The 16,570-nt window shown below is 36.3% G+C and overlaps 1 protein-coding gene and 1 long non-coding RNA gene across 2 annotated transcripts; both read left to right on the top strand.

Annotated features, from left to right (window-relative positions):
- The first annotated feature begins 4,060 nt into the window (after positions 1-4,060).
- LOC113293820 lies at positions 4,061-5,558 on the top strand. Its single transcript, XR_003332589.1, has 3 exons — positions 4,061-4,423; positions 4,944-5,074; positions 5,452-5,558. It is a non-coding gene; the product is annotated as an uncharacterized LOC113293820 (long non-coding RNA).
- Positions 5,559-6,767: 1,209 nt separating this feature from the next.
- On the top strand, positions 6,768-9,677 carry LOC113295753. Its single transcript, XM_026544077.1, has 3 exons — positions 6,768-6,913; positions 7,486-8,711; positions 9,013-9,677. The coding sequence occupies exons 1-3, from the start codon at positions 6,768-6,770 to the stop codon at positions 9,675-9,677; spliced, it is 2,037 nt and encodes a 678-aa protein (XP_026399862.1).
- Positions 9,678-16,570: the final 6,893 nt, after the last annotated feature.

The raw sequence follows: 16,570 nt of genomic DNA, 5'->3' as shown, positions 1-16,570 counted from the left end.
CTAATCTATACGAAGTTGTCTCTAGTACATAATCAAGCGACTCTTTAATTGAGTTTTGATTCACTAAACTATGACAACCAAACTTGACATATCAACGCTTGGTGGGTTCAACCGAGCTATGCTCTAACACGGTTGAACACAACCCCTGTAAGTCCGGCCAACCATTACCCAAGTCAGTTCATAATTGGTAGCCAGATATCCCCTCTTAAACCTTCGAGCGCGAGCCTGGACTCATGGCTTGCCGTCAGTGTAACTTGGTGCAGCATAAGGAAAAACGACTGAAGAACCTATGTTGTGACCTGAGAATAACTCTCGACCTAGTTCTCTTATTAGAAGATGGTGGTTCTTAGCTTAGTTGTGAATGCTTTTAGTAAATCTCGGTTGTGGTTCAGTAGCTTCCCTGAGCAGTATATGCCTGGTGTTCCAGTAATTATTAATTGAAATCGATTTCCTGCTCCTCAGTAATATGGTGTATACTTCCAATGTTTCTTGTTTCTACACTTTGTAACCTCAGTATCCTTGATACGCTACTAGTCCATCAACTCTTAAGCTCGCCAAATGATGAATTGAGCTCCAATTTTCGTTGTTTCTTATCACATGAATCCAACACCTGTAAAATGCAAAAGAAACGTAATATACAAAGATACAAGAGAATTAGCAAAGAATAAGTAAAAGAAATTGACATTCAAAAGATATATTTTAGGCGCCTATCACGTAGACATAACACTTTCCTTTGAATCTCTTTGATGACTTATGTTCCTTGGATTTTTTATAGAAGAATTCTTTCTTTTCTTGCTTTCCTTGGTGTCATCATCCACTATGTTTTCTTACTGAACATCTTGTATTACAACCTAAGTGTAGTCGCTGAACCTCTCATGCTTCAACATATATGTCGTCGCTAAACCTGTTGTGCCATGACGAACATGTAGTTGCTCAACCTCTTATGCTTCAATAACAATGTGATCGCTGAACCTCTTGTGCTACAACCTAAGTATTGTCGCCGAACCTCTCGTGCTTCACATCACATGTTTTGCGAGTATTGTGTAACTAATGGTACACTACTAGCTATAAATCTTTAGTTACAACCATACGACTGAAATGCACCAGTCACCGGAAGTGTATGGCGGTCTATTATTACAGCCGTTGATTATTATAGCAAGACATCTCGAGCGACAATAGTGTCGCTGAGAACCTCTAGTCACATGCGTTCATGCGACTCCAATGCGACTATGTAATTTTAGCAGCCCGAGAGCTAGGCTGTAGCGTTTAAAAATGACGTCTTGCGTCTGTATTGTATTTGTTGCTAAAGACGGGTTTTCTTGTACTCCCTCCGTCCCACCATTAAGTGACCTATTTGGTTTTTAATTTTATCCCATCATTAAGTGACCTATATCGCTAAACAAGGAGATATTTCTAAAATTACCCTTTTAATTGATTATAAGAAATATAAGAAATATGCATAATTTGATAGGCATGTTTATATTCGTTACGTAGGTGTTTTAAAATGCTTTTCAATGGTATAAAGTTTGCGAACATCCGTGGTGTAGTTTGAGAGATAAATCATTTCAAAATTTTATTAATTATTATTCATAAGGATATAATTGTAAAAAATGCTTAAAAATCTCTTTTTCCTTGCTTGCCTTAAAATTTGTGCAAACTTCAACTAGGTCACTTAATAGTGGGACGGAGGGAATAGTTTGTTTTTCATAAGTTTGAGGATTAGATTTTCTAAAATCATCTCTTTTTGTGTGTGCTTGAGATAGCTTTTGAAATCTTTCCACGTAGGGGGTAGTTTTCAATCAATGCAACAACCTGAAATGTCTCACTAATTTCCAGTTTCTCAACCTTCAATTCGTGGAGAATAATTCATGAACTTGAGACAACAATGTTTTGGAGACAACCATTTTGAAATCCAGAAATTTTGCGACAATAAATTTTTTCAATACGGCATTGTCAGTCTTGTACTTTGTTCCAAGGAGGTCCAAAGTTCCTTTACTATCTTGATTGGGTTGTATACGATATAAATCATATCATCCAAAACATTCAATATGTAGTTTTTGCAAAGAAAGTCCGAGTGTTTTCATGCATCTACAGCATCAACGGTTTTCTTATCTTTCTCGTTTTGTTTGGTGACTATAGGGCTATCATCATATAAATATGAGGCCAGACTTAAGTTGGTGAGATATAAAAGCATTTTTGATTGCTATCTTTTGAAGTTGCTTCCACTGAACTATTCGGGTTTCTCCGAATGGTTCGTATGGGTGGGAGAACCAATCTGAGATGATTTTTCACCAACTCAAAAGCCATAGTCCTGTATAATCACCATAGAGTAGTTGGTAATACTTCAAAATACCAACATAAACAATAAGTGTCTTAAGTATGTTAGAAGATGTTAGTATTCTCTTTACAGTACATAAGCATTGTAGACTTACAATACTAATTTTCTAAAATTCGCAAGCTATGCCGAAAGTAAATCCACAATCACTTCGAAGAATCACGTACACAAATATTGTACAAAAACAGTGTAAGCAATTTCATTGACGAATCTTTGTGTCAATCCTAGTAGTAGTATTGAAAAACAAAGATACCCAATTCAGTGATCAAACAATTGCTTACTAGTAACACAAATATATGTACAGAGCATTGAGACGTTTTCTCAAACAATTAGTATGCACAGAATTGTGAACTCTGTTGGAGTCGATTCTACTTTGTAATTATCACTCCAAAAGTATTATCACAAAGACTTACAAACCCATTATAATTCAATCAACAACCAAGCATTATATAAAAGAAATAATGAAACAAATAAAACAAACAAGGTAAAACAAGATTGATGCTTGAGGAAAACTCTATGTCCTTGAGACAATTAGCACCCCCACATTGATGCCATATGGGTGAATGGTGTTTGTCTCCCAGACTTCAACAAACTTACCTTCTTGATTGGTGCAGCACTCAGACAATGCAAGAAGCTTCAAACTAAATTGCGCAGTAATCTCTCTTTAGAACAATTGAAAGTACTTGAGCAATATAATCAAAAACCAGTGATTGAAAACCAAAAACAAAGAAGTATTTATAGAGGAGAAAGTTGACTGTTCACGATAGTCACCACGTCTGGAAACATATGAACAATCTTGTTCCATGGAGAAGAAGTCGATTGGGAAGAGACGTGACTTTTATAAATACTACTCGTACCTTTTAAGAAACGGTTTTGCCATATACAGTTATATATCTCAAATAATAATAACTGTTTGGTGAAACCTTTTCAATATGGATAGGCACCCGGTCAGGCCTGGTCCATGTATGGACATACACACCCATAGTTCCTCTACCCAAATTCTGGTTCAACCGATTCCGGAATAATGCATCATAATTCTAACAATATCTGATGAAGCTACCACCTCAATAAACCTTTCCAGACTCTATGCTTTCAGTTGAAAGATAAATTAGAGCTTAAGAAAATGTTTAATAATGAGTTATCTGAAATTTTGAAGAAAAATCAGGGAGATATGGGAGGCAGACCGGTATGAAGAAAATTTTGAAGGCAACCTCTATCTAGTCTTCCCAATCAATATTTGTATTTGCCTTTTTGGCATATTAGTTTATTCTTGGTTCCTGTTTGGCTATCACCAACGGTTTAGGCAGACCGGTAGCCTTTCTCAAGCCTTCTCTTTAAAAACAACACCAGTGTTGAACATTGTAGGTGAATGAAAGTGGTTGCTTTGTAGTATTGGTTGATACGGTCACAATCACATGTGACAAAGTAACCAAGCATCCGAATCTAATGCGGATCTGCGGAAGTGATGTATGATCTCAACTTTATCAGCATATGGATCACTAGTTTGATGCGAGGGACTATTATCTTCATTTATCATGTCATGTTGACAACAGATAGGAATTTGAACTTTAATTGTGAAAATTAAATGAAAATCATTCTTGTTTCTGGTCTTTAAATCCAATAAGTACATGACCCAACTTTGGGGCGAATTTTCTCGCGACGTTGACTTAGTCAAACTTGAAATCTTCTTTCATTTCTAGTTCCTTCCTGGATCTTAATCTTCAATCCATTGCTAGTAGCATGTTCTTCATTTAATTTTGTTTTGTTTTCATATACTTTTCTGTTATAATGAACCTTATTCAAACCTATTGATTTTCTCTAATTTTTAACCTATTTTTTGTTTTTGACCTAATTTTGAGTTCGACCTGATTCCAATCTTTTCTTTTCTCTAGGTTTTAATCATGATGATTCTTATTGTCCAGTAATTTGATTCTCTTTTTTTTCTAATAATCTAACAATTGTTATTGTTGCAGTTTTCTATCTTAAGTCATGAGCTAATGGAGGTGAAGTCATAGACTTGCAGCGGCATCATCATGAGATTAAAAATATCAAAAATGACTACTGAGAAGATGGGGTTTTGCATTAAAGGTATGGTTCATTGATTATTTTCTATCTCTTATTACCACAATAAAAGGATTAGGAAATAGTTCTTGAAGAAATGATGGAAGTTTAGTCTTTCAGAGATTTTTGGGTGATTGAGACCCTACTGTTGGTAGGGATTTGATTATATTCTTATCTATTAAAGATTCTTATTCCCTTACAAGTTCTGAGAATTGGGTTTAGCTTGGTGTCTTAAGTCCTATGTTAATGGTGGTCTTGGTATGATGAATAGGTAGGATTTTATCCTTTAATCGACCGTAGGTTTCGTGTTGGTATTAAATTGCAGCTTCTTTGCATTAAAAGTTGTTTTCTCAATTTGTTATGGGTATCCAGAATTTGTTTGTTGTGTTGTTTAAGAGAAGTCAAGATAAGGAGTTGGCTTATGCTGCTAGGCCTTCCTTATTATTTGGCCAACTTTTTGCAGTTCAGAATTTTGGTGATCTAGAGTCTATATTTGATTTGGTCTGGGATACTACACTATTGCCAGTTCAAATAACCATTCCTACAGATCTTGTGAATCAAGTAAAATCTAGCGAAGTTCTGGATCAAATAGGAACCTTTGTTACTGTGGATACTCCTGCTGGAAATCAATACGAAGCCAAACTCATGGTCCCTCTGAACTCTCCACTGGCAAGAAAGGTAGTTCTTATCACTAAAAGAAAAACTTACTACATGATTTTTTTTTTACCCAAAGCTTCTGTTTTGTGCTTTCAAGAGTGTTTTTGTCCTTTATCATGATGTTGAAAAATGTAAGGAGATTCAGTCGAAGTATTGTGGTGGTTTGGGATTTTCCCCTAGTCTGTGTTCGTCTGATAATATTGTTTTTTGGGCCTCTTCAAGTTCTTATTTTTCTAAGACTGTTGTATCATCATCCAGTTTTATGTTTAGTTTTGCCTCAGAAATGAACTATTCCTTAGAAGTTTTTATGCCTCTAAGTTCAGAGAGTAAATTTATGAATGTCCCTTCTCAGAATGATGAATTGAAGGATTCTATCATACTTGAACCTTTGTCATTAGATACTCTTCCTCTGGAACCGGTTATCACTGATGAGGATTTTGAAAAGGAAGTTGATCTCATGATGATGGACCCAGACTCTATGGCTGTTGAACCTTCATTGGCGCATGACCTTGTAAGTCCCCCTTCTGATTATTTATCGCTTTTGGTTTTCTCCTGCTATTTATTTCTTATTATTTGTTTGCGCCTTTGTTCTGTAATTCACTATACACTATGAAGTTCTTAAGTTGGAATATTAATGGGTGTTGTTCGGCCAAAAAATGGAGACATTTGTTTAGTATTTTTAGGAAATACAAACTAGATGGTATTTGCCTTTTAGAAACTATGGTTGATGCTGATACAGTTAGGAAATTTACACATCATTTACCTTTTGATTCTTGGGTCATTATTCCTGTTGTTGGTAAATCGGGTGGTTTGGCTTTTGGGTACTTTGAAAAATCAAATATTAAAGTGTTAGGTTATTCTCTGAATATGATTCATATTCTGTGTGATCCTACTATTAAGAATTGTGTGATCTCTTTTATTTATGGCTCTTTAAATTTGGTTGGTATGAGAAACCAATGAAATTTTCTTAGTAATATGAATGACAATAATAGTAACCTTGGCTTTTAGTCGGAGATTTTAATTTTATCCTGCATAGTTCGGAAAAACAAGGTGGTAACCCTAACAGTTCATTCCCTCCCAATCTTGTTAGAGATAATTTGTTAAAGTTGAGTATGAATGAAGTCTTATCCTATGGTAACCCTTTTACTTGGTCTAATAGAAGATTTAAAAATCCGATTGAGTTGATTTTTGAAAAGTTGGATAGGGCTTTTATGAATGACAAGTGGGTCACAATTCTTCCTCAAATTAGAGTCACTAATTTAGGGAGGATCTACTCAGATCACAGTCCTGTTTTGGTTAAATGCTTTCACTGGGAACGGAACATTAATATTCCGTACAAATTCTTCAAATGCTGGCAAATAAACCCTGAATTCAAAAATATTTTGAATAATTCTTGGTCTAAAAAGGTTAATGGGTCTCCTGGTTTTGTAGTGGTTAATAAACTCAAGAATGTGAAATTTGAATTGGTTAATGGAACATTAATTCTTTTGGGCATATTAAAACTACAATTGGTAGGCTTAATTCTGAGTTAGAAAAGCTTCAAGCTTTGCCCTATTCTTCTTCGATTGGAGAATATATCTTGAACTATTCTAAACAGTTGGACTACTGGTATGAAATTGAGCATAGTTTCTATATGCAGAAATCTAGAATTAACTACTTTACGCTGTATGATAGGAATATAAAAAATTTTCATAACTCTGTCAAAATTAGAAATATGAATAATACCATTCACACTATTAGAGATGAGCAAGGGAATTGGTTAGAGGACAGAGAACAAGTGGTCCAGTTGCTCTCTAAACATTTTAAGAAAATTTATACTACTTCAAATCCAGGGAACAATGACATTGAAGAAGCCTTAAGGTTTGTGAATCCCATAATATCTGGTGATGTCAACTCTTTCTTGATTGCGATCCCCTCAGCTTAGGAAATCGAAGATACAATTAATAACTTGGCATGTTGGAGCTCTCCGGGGCCTGATGGTTTCCAGGCGGGTTTTTTTCCAGGATAATTGGGATATTGTCCACTCTGAAGTGGTATCTCATGTGCAGAGTTTCTTTCAAAATAGATTTCTTCTTAAGCAAACTAATTTCTCTTTTATATCTTTAATACCCAAAATCAAAAAATTTGTTTCTCCTTCTGACTTCAGGCCTATTAGTTTGTCTAATTCTGTATATAAAATCATTTCGAAAATTTTAACTAATCGTCTGAAACCTCTTATGGATACTTTAGTTTCGCCTTTTCAGTCGGTTTTTGTTGCTAATCGTCAGATACATGATAATATCGCACTCATGAAATTCTGCACTCTTTTAAAAGGAAGAAGAAGAATTCTAAAAATGGGCGCTTAGCTATTAAACTCGATCTTTCAAAAGCTTTTGATATATTAGAGTGGTCCTTTATTCTTGTTGTTTTTAAAAAACTTGGTTTCTCTGAAGAATGGTGTCAAATGATTCAAAAGTGTATAGTACGGTCTCATATTCAGTATTAGTGAATGGTTCTCCCGGTGAAACCTTCCATCCTTCTCGGGGCATCAGACAAGGTGATTGTCTTTCGCCTTATATTTTCATTCTTTGCATGGAAGTCTTGTCTCAGTTGCTCTTAAAAGCTGATGAAGACAATTTGATACAAGGCTTCAAGTTCAAAAAGAATAGTCCATCTATTTCTCATCTATTTTTCGCTGATGATTGCATGTTGTTTGTCAAGGCTTCTGTCACTTATGCTAGGAATCTGCTTAAAATTATTAATGTTTTTGCTAATGCTTCAGGTCAGGCAATTAATTTTGAAAAATCAGGGTTTATAACTAGTGGTAAGATGCATCATAAACACATAAAAATTCTATCTAAAACCCTCAAAATGAAATTTCTTAGTAATTCAGAAAAATATTTAGGTACTCCCCTTTTTATTGGTAAGAATAAAAATACTTCATTTAATTTTCTTATTGAAAATCTGTATTCTAGATTGGGCTCCTCTAAGAAGTCCAATCTCAATGTGGCTGGGAGAACAGTAGTCACTAAGCATGTTTTGTCTAGTATGTTTGTTTATCATATGGCATGTTTCCCTCTTCCGAAAACTGTCACTTCTAAAATTGATTCCATTCAGCGTGCTTTCTGGTGGTCAAAAAAGAATTCAAAGAGGGCTACATATTTTCGATCTTGGGGTGATATAGGTAAATCTAAACTAAATGGTGGTTTAGGTATTAGGAACACATATGCTACTAATAGAGTCTTTATCTGCAAGCTTGGTTGGAGGATTTTGAACAATCCGAATATCTTACTTTCTTCTTTTATGAAAGACAAATACTTTCCTAATCAAAATTTGTTAGAAATCGACAAAGCTACTAATTCCTCCTCATGGATCTGGAAAGGTATTGTTAATGGATTACATTTCATTAAATCCAACTATGTGGTCAAAATTAATAATGGAGTTTCTTCTCGTATTTGGCATTCTAACTGGATACCCGGAAAATTAAATCCTCCGTTGCCCAGACATCCTTCTCATATTAACTATGTTTTTGTTAGTGAGCTTTTTGATATTCAGAATGGTTGTTGGAATGTCAGTCTGTTATCAACTTTGTTCTTGCCGGAGGATGTAATTAGGATTAGGTCAATTCGAATCAACCCTAATATGAGTGATAAGTTTATGTGGTCCCATACTAGGAATGGTAAGTTTACTATTAAATCATCTTACAGAATCTATATGAATGACATTGCTCCCTTAGATGACTCTGCCTTTTGGATGAAAGTTTGGAGTATCGACTGTTTTCCCAAGATTAAATTTCTCTTATGGAAAATTTTTGCGTATATGATTCCGGTTAATTCAATGTTACAGTTTTATAACCCTTATGTGGATGTGATTTTCCCTCTCTGTCACTGTCACGAAGAAACATCTACACTTGTTCATAAAATGTACAGTTGCAAGACCCATTTGGTTTGGAGTTTCTTTACTTCATTTAATATCCCCAGATTTGGATTGGATCGATGACTACTTTCTGTATTGGCATAATTCTGATCTGGGTGAATCTCCCTTTAATGTTTCTTGGCCTAGCATAGGTACTATTACTATGTGGTGTATTTGGAAGTTACGGTGTGATGTGATCTTTAGAAATGCTTCTATTGATCTGAATAAGGTCATCTTGGATACTAAGAGAATGTTTAACACTTACATTTCTCCTCGCATTCGTCCTGCTGATGTGCATAGTGATATTAAGATCCCTATTGCTGAAGTGGATCATTTTATGTTTGTTGATGGCTCTTTTAAAGACTTTAATATGGGTTTGGGTGTTATTTGGTGTGATGTTGAAGGAAATGTAATAAGTTCTCGTTCGGACTATGGTTTGATTCCAGATGCAGTAGGTGCTGAAGCTGCTGCTCTAATTTTGGCTATCTCTCGGGCAGAAGAGATGAATCTTTCCAGAGTCGTCTTTGTTAGTGATTGTCTTCAACTTGTGCACTTCATAAATGGAGTCAATTCTAATATTGCTTGGATAAGTAGTGATTTACTAGATCAATGTCAGAGTTTAATTTCCAGATCAATTTCATTTAAAATCATGTACATTAAGCGTGTGAAAAATCTTCTAGCTGACCGGCTTGCACGTCGGGCTAGAAAACTTAGTCTTTCGGGTCTATGAGTCTCCCTTCCTTCTTTTTTGAACTCTCTTATTAGGAAGGAGAACCTGAATGTTGTTTGTAATTATCTTCTTCCTTAATCTATGGGTGTGTTTCTTAGCAAAAAAACATGACCCAACTTTTTGGTGAAAGAAAAAAACACACACAAAATTGGTCAATTAACCCAATAACTACAATTTCTGGGTGAAAAGGACATGTAAAATTTGATATTGTTCAAATGGACGAGAATGTAAAAATAGCCAGGATGTAAACAGTTTCATCTTACCCATTTTCAAATATTTTTTTCTTATTTCTAATTTACATCAGGATGCATCCAGTTTTATCCTCGCTCTTTTTTAAGTTTAAGACAGGATGAATCCGGTTTCATTCTTGCTATTTTTTTGGTGTCCATTTTACCCATACTAATTTTTACTCGTGCATTAGAATCATGTTTAAAAATATTTGGACAAATAACTCATTTTCCGAAGGAAAAAAAAAAGAAAAAAAAACAAGGAAAATTTGTCCCACAAATAAATCTTCATTTTGACATGAGATGTAAAAGTAAGAATGTCATAATGTTGTATATATCACACATCAAATCGAAAATGAACGATTTCCCATCCCACTCTCCCAGTTCCCACTCAGTCACTCAACCTCACAACAACAAGAACTAATCACAAGATAAATCTCTGATTTTCCCGAATGCAAATTTGTTGGCCGAGAAAACTGAAAACGCCATCTCCACCACCCTTGCTTAAGGTCCAAGGATGAACAACATCTTTGAGACATACTAGTGAGAAATTTGGGGTCGGAAATTCAAACTTCTAAGGCCATTTTTTAATATGAAACCAATATGTCATCCAAAAAAAAACACAACCAGAAAGCTGATGTGAAGAAGAACCCCACTAGTGACCAAGCTTTTTAAGTCATGACTTTCATGACCTATTCATATCCACTTGAGGCGAGTACCGACTAGTTATGATGGAATTACTGTCGGTGGCCACCATTAATATAAAACCGAACTAAAGCTGGTTTTACTGTTCCCAAATCAAGATTTGTGGTGGTAATGAAACCATAATTCCGAATCAAGACATTGATTTTAATTGGTAATGAGATCACCAAAAATTAGAAAATTAGTATCTAAAACCTCCATTTAGGGAACTTTCTTTTTTCTTTGTACCCTACATGTTTATCGACTAGCTAAAAATTTCAGTATCAAAGGTCACATTAAGCCAAAAAGATGGAATTGTTTACTTATCTTAACGTTAGCTTTAGCTTTAAAACACTAACGTGAAGTATGAGAGTTTTTCCTTTTGGCCAACCGAGCTATTTCTTTTTCAACCCTCATTAATTTTGGTGTCTCCAACTTTAAATACGTACCTCCATTGCACGAGCACCGCACTTATTAGTTGAGTACGCATCATTTAAGCTTCTAAGCAGATCCATGCGACTCAGGGTGTGAACGGGATTAGTCTCAGCCCCATAAGGGACCATGCCTCGTACGGTGATCAGTGCTAAGTGTTGACTTCCAGCATACCAAATTCCTAATTCATGTCCCACCATTAGATTAAGATGACTGGTCAAACATTTGCCACGATTTAGATATCAACGGCAGACAAATTAGAGGTGGTTACAAACATTGATTAATCGGGACACCGACACTTTCTAGTCCGTTTTTGTAAGCGCGGAAAATGTTAACACTACGGAAATAACTCGGCAGTTTGCAAGTTGAGATGTGCTTTTCAGCAAACGTTACACGTGATGGGGACGTATCTCGGTGAGAATCCAACATTCCGTTGAGCACTGACGTCCTAGAGTATATGTACCGTATGTTGGCAATTTTGTGTATAAACTTCAATGAAACAATCAGAGAAGACGAGAAATGTAATCTAATTAGACCAAAGTTAAAGTCGAGACAAAGATTATATCCTCTAGTCTTAAGACGGATTCATCCTACATAATATTTACGAATTATGGATGTATTTTTCTCATGATACAATGATTTTCTTCTAGAGGATATAACAGTTCAAACCTCGAGAAACAGCGAACCAAAACTTACGGTGATGAACTCTCTCTTTAACACAAACTTAATTGATGAATTTAGAATGCAGTGGGATGCTAATTAGATTTCTAATTGTTTTTCCTAAATGTGTGCAGGATATTTATAGAAATTACTAGTACCTTTTTAATGAAGAGTCATGGTGCTTCAAGGATTTCTTTAAGGGATGTGTCTTTAGAATTCCAATTTGAATTCCCTAAGGGTTGTGTCCCTTTAAGTATAGTTTTAGGTTTCTTTTTAGTTTTAAACTTGAAAGTGACTTAAACTAACTAATATGCCAAATTAAGATTAATCACATAACTACTAAAACAACACGACATCCAAATCCAATATGGCACTAGTTAAATGATTTTTCCATTTATATACAAAATTGGATTCAATTTTCCAACAGTATAGAAATAAACTTTCATGTATAACAAACTCACATGTTACTGGACTCAGGTAAATTTGGATGAATGATTTGGAGAATTTGCGCTTGATTATTTGGCGAAAACAACAGAGTCGTTAAGTCACTAACAAATTTCCATCTGGTGGCTTAAATTCTCTGCACCAAGTGGTAATTTTTTTCCGCTAAATGGTTGGGCACAAATATCTTAATTTCACGCTCACTTTTAAATTTGGTTGATCAACATCTTGAATGTTGGGTTTAGACAAGGTTTCCAACTAATATCTTGAAATTAAATGACCGTAAGAGTTAGCTTAAGAACATCCACAACCATGAATGATAAAATAGAATGATATAAGCTAAATATACCATATCGTCTTATCATTCACCTAAATTATGAATAATACATATGATTCTATAACCCCAGCCGTAAATCTACGAACTAAATGATTCAATATCATGATGAAATACTTTTACCTATGGTTTTTATTTTTTGAGCCATATTTTCTTCCTTCGACATATTGATAGACAAAATGTTTTGATTTTTTTATTGTCTCATGTCATGCAACAAGTCGCGCAAGCCGAAATTCTCTGATGTTCCACTTGTGACTAAGTGATTGGGCCGTAAACCTTCAAAGTACACCATGAAAATGCATGTTTATTTGCCTTCATAGACATGCTTAACAAGCATGATGCTTGGAACATAGTTACTGTCTAAGATATGAAGCTTAAGCCACATCTCCACTATATGTAACTTCAACTAACTATCCCTTCATATATATATGTGTGTGTGTTTAATTCACATTTATACAACTAAAAGTTGGGAAGGACTTTGACACTCACCGGATGCTGAATTTACTATTCATGGTCGTTGCCAAGGCCAAGTCTCGTGATGAGCCATGGTGGTGCATTGTTGAGTTCAGGCCAACTCGAATGTTGCGACATGATCACGCTACTTTCCTCCAGGCCATCCACCTAATTGGCGTGGCCACCATGGTGGTGCGATATTTGGAATAGGACAATGTAGCCTGTGCAATGCGCCATAGTGGATCGATACTAGATTTAGGCCAATGTAACCCACCAAATGCATCATGGTGGTACGCCACTGGCCCTAGGCCAATGTTCCTCGTATTGGGAAACGTAAACTTGAGATGAAGCTTTATCTCAATCCAATGACGCATCTTTGAGCATGCACCATGCAAAAAGTGCGGTTGTTACATTGTTCACCCCTTTAAAGAATTTCGTCGCCGACATTCAAAAAACAATTATTGTGGATAGTTCATTTGGATTTCCTGAGCATAAGTCTTGCACCAGATGCTCAGAAACCTCAATATGTTACTTCACTTCGGCATGAACGGCAATTAGAACCCTCTGAGCGACCATCATATACCACATGCCTGGGAATTTCTAAAAAAGTCCACAAAGCTACCGAGAATATCCATTTCGAAATCCAAAATATATATCTCAACAAGGTATCCTAAGTTGGCGTCTCATACCATCCACTCAGGAATTCCTAAATTTCACAAGGTTGGTGCCAAGAATTTGGCACGAGTTAAAACATGACAAGTGTGTGGAACAAAGTCCGGTGCCACAACAGTCAGATGCAAGCCTACCTCCCTAGACGGTCTTCTGGGTTGCCACTGAGGTAGTGGGATGTCAGTCGGCCTGTCAACACACCCGTACGGTGAGGGGGTGATCAATTACAATGTATCCCCACCGTTTCGAACGGTCTTTCGGGTTACCATTAAGGTGGGCCTTCACGTAGGTCTGGAAAAACTCACAGTGCTTAAACAAGCTCAACTCGATTTGGAAAACAGTTACAAAATCTTTTTCGCACAAAAGTTGGACTACTCTCCAACTTTATCTTTTCCTCCTATGGAAATACACATTTACGAATCCATCACGCACATTCCCTAGAGTTATTTCGGAACTTCCACTTCCAATTGTGATGGACCGAAGAATTACGCTTGTCGCCCCCAGCCGTACATGCAATAATTTCTCGATGCACTATTCTGATGCTAGTGGTTGGGCCTTAAAACTTCACTTTTCGAAAGTAAAATAAACGTTCATTTGCTCTTGCAAACATGCCTGGAAAGCATGATGCAACTTCCACACCGTTCCAACTTACCATTGTCCTGCGAATGGTATAAAACCCAAAAGGCTTATGTCGATGGATTATTACATGCATCGCTAGCTTCTATGTATTTTCTAGGCATAAGACATGCCTTGAACTCGCAATAGACCTTTGCAAGCCTATTTCCACATCATTACTTCGCTTGGGAATTAAGCTGAACGCATGCACTTGTTATGTTTGTTGCAAGGGTGCATCAGTCTAGCTCATGACATACTTTCCTTTCATCATCCTTGTGATGCCAATGAATTATGCAAGATCCCTTAAGTTACACATCGATATAACTAACTTTCTTGGCCATGCCCATTGATGCATGCCTACGTGGAACGACTTGATAGGAATTATGAGCATCTAAGGAATGAAACACAACTTGTATCATCGAGTATGACAATAATTATATTTTGTATCGCCTTGCCGAGCCAAATAATATGAGTTACCATAATATTGCAACCACCTAACGACAACATGTTGGACCATCAATGTTGCAACTCATTTTGGATGCCTACGTACCCTCTTCTATGCCTTGAAGGGATCAAGCACTAACCGTAGTTCATCCTCGTCGGAACAAGAAACTAAAGCCAACTCATGTTGCAAGGTCGAAGCCAAGAAATTTCCTAGTCCGTATAGGTTATATGGTCCTTTGTAAAATGACGCGCAATAATGTGCATCATGGTGGTTCATCATTAGTTTACAACGTCGCAATGATGATGCATAAGCACCATGAAGCTATCTTGAGTGACCAACGCGCCATAATGAAGTTTCGGCATCATATAAGCTTCACTGGCTCATCTACGAAGCTTAAGGAAAATATACGCTAAATATACCTTCAACCTACCCCTCCATGTATATGTCTAATTGACATTTATGCAACTAAAAGTTAGGAAGGACATTGACGTTCACCAAGTGTTGAATTTACTATTCATGGTTGTTTCCAAGGCCAAGTCTCATGATGTGCCATGGTGGTGCATTATTGAGTTCTAGGTCGTAGGCCAATTTGAATGTCGTGCCATGATGGAGCTACTTTGCTCCAGGCCAGCGACCCAGCTGGATTGACCCACCATGATGGTGCAATATTAACCATAGGTCAATGTAGCTTACAAGATGCGTCATAAATGGCATAATATTGGTTGTATGCCAATGTAACCCACCCAATGCACCATGGTGGTGCATTATTGGCCCTAGGCCAATGTTACTTGAAGCTTCATCTCATGCTAATAACACATCTTTGAGCTTCGGCCATGTGAAAAGTGCAGGTGTTACAGTTTATATGTAGAGATTCGACATCGAGTGCTATTGCAGCCATGTCACAAATTTTGAGAATCACAACAAACCTAGTAGCATAAATGTTGGCCATGCTCATGGCACTCAAAGCGACATCAATATATCAACAGACACGAGTATGTTTGGAATGAGACTCCCAGACGCTGGTCCAGTTATTCATCAACCATTTAGCACCCCCTTGGTATCTGGGTAAAATGACTGATGAAATTAAAAGAATACTACGAGAAATTCTCTGACATACACTACAATACAATTATAGAGAGACCAATCAAGCAGTTAACACACTTGCAAACCATGTTGCAGAAAAAAACCAACAAGAAGTATTCCAAACCAATGTCTTTACTGTAACAAGTTTTTTTTAAGAAAAATGTACTGAATAAATCCATGGGGCTAATCTTCTTTGGTGTAAGAAAATTGTACTGAATAACTCCATGGCAGTAACCTTCGTGTAATTCCATACTTCCTAATTAATTATAAAATATGTTGTATGCTTTAAATAAATGATCCTAAAATAAATAAAATTAAATAAAACTACTATTTATAATTATTTTATTTTTCGATAATAGTCTTAAATGAAGGTTACACAAAGATCAACTACATCAAGAAACAAAAAATAACAAGAAAAACATAATTGAAGTATAACATATTCTAATAATCCGACAAGGAAAAGAGAAGGAAAATCAAAAGACACTAGTACACAGAGACCATTTTGCCACGCCAAATTGGCGTGTCCGTAGGGGTTTTGGCACGCCACTTCGGTTTGGACTAGGCGTGACTTCTGTTTGCGTGGTTTTAGGAAGCTTATAGCCACGCCAGCCATGCGTGTCTATTTCTGCATGAAATAGACACGCCAGAGTCATATAGGTGTTGCTATATAGGGTCCCAAAAACTTAAGTACTGGTACTCTATAGACACACGATTTATTGTTTTGGCGTGGCTATTTGGTTCACCATATACACGCAAATTTCTTTTGGCGTGGCTATTTGATTCACTATAGACGCGCAAATTGCTTTTTGGCGTGGCTATTTGGTTCACTTTAGACACGCAAATTGCTTGTTGG

This window comes from Papaver somniferum, chromosome 7 (assembly GCF_003573695.1).
Source record: "Papaver somniferum cultivar HN1 chromosome 7, ASM357369v1, whole genome shotgun sequence".
Lineage (NCBI taxonomy): Eukaryota > Viridiplantae > Streptophyta > Magnoliopsida > Ranunculales > Papaveraceae > Papaver > Papaver somniferum.
The sequence above is the reverse complement of the archived record's forward strand: the minus strand, read 5'-3'. Positions and strand labels throughout refer to the sequence as shown.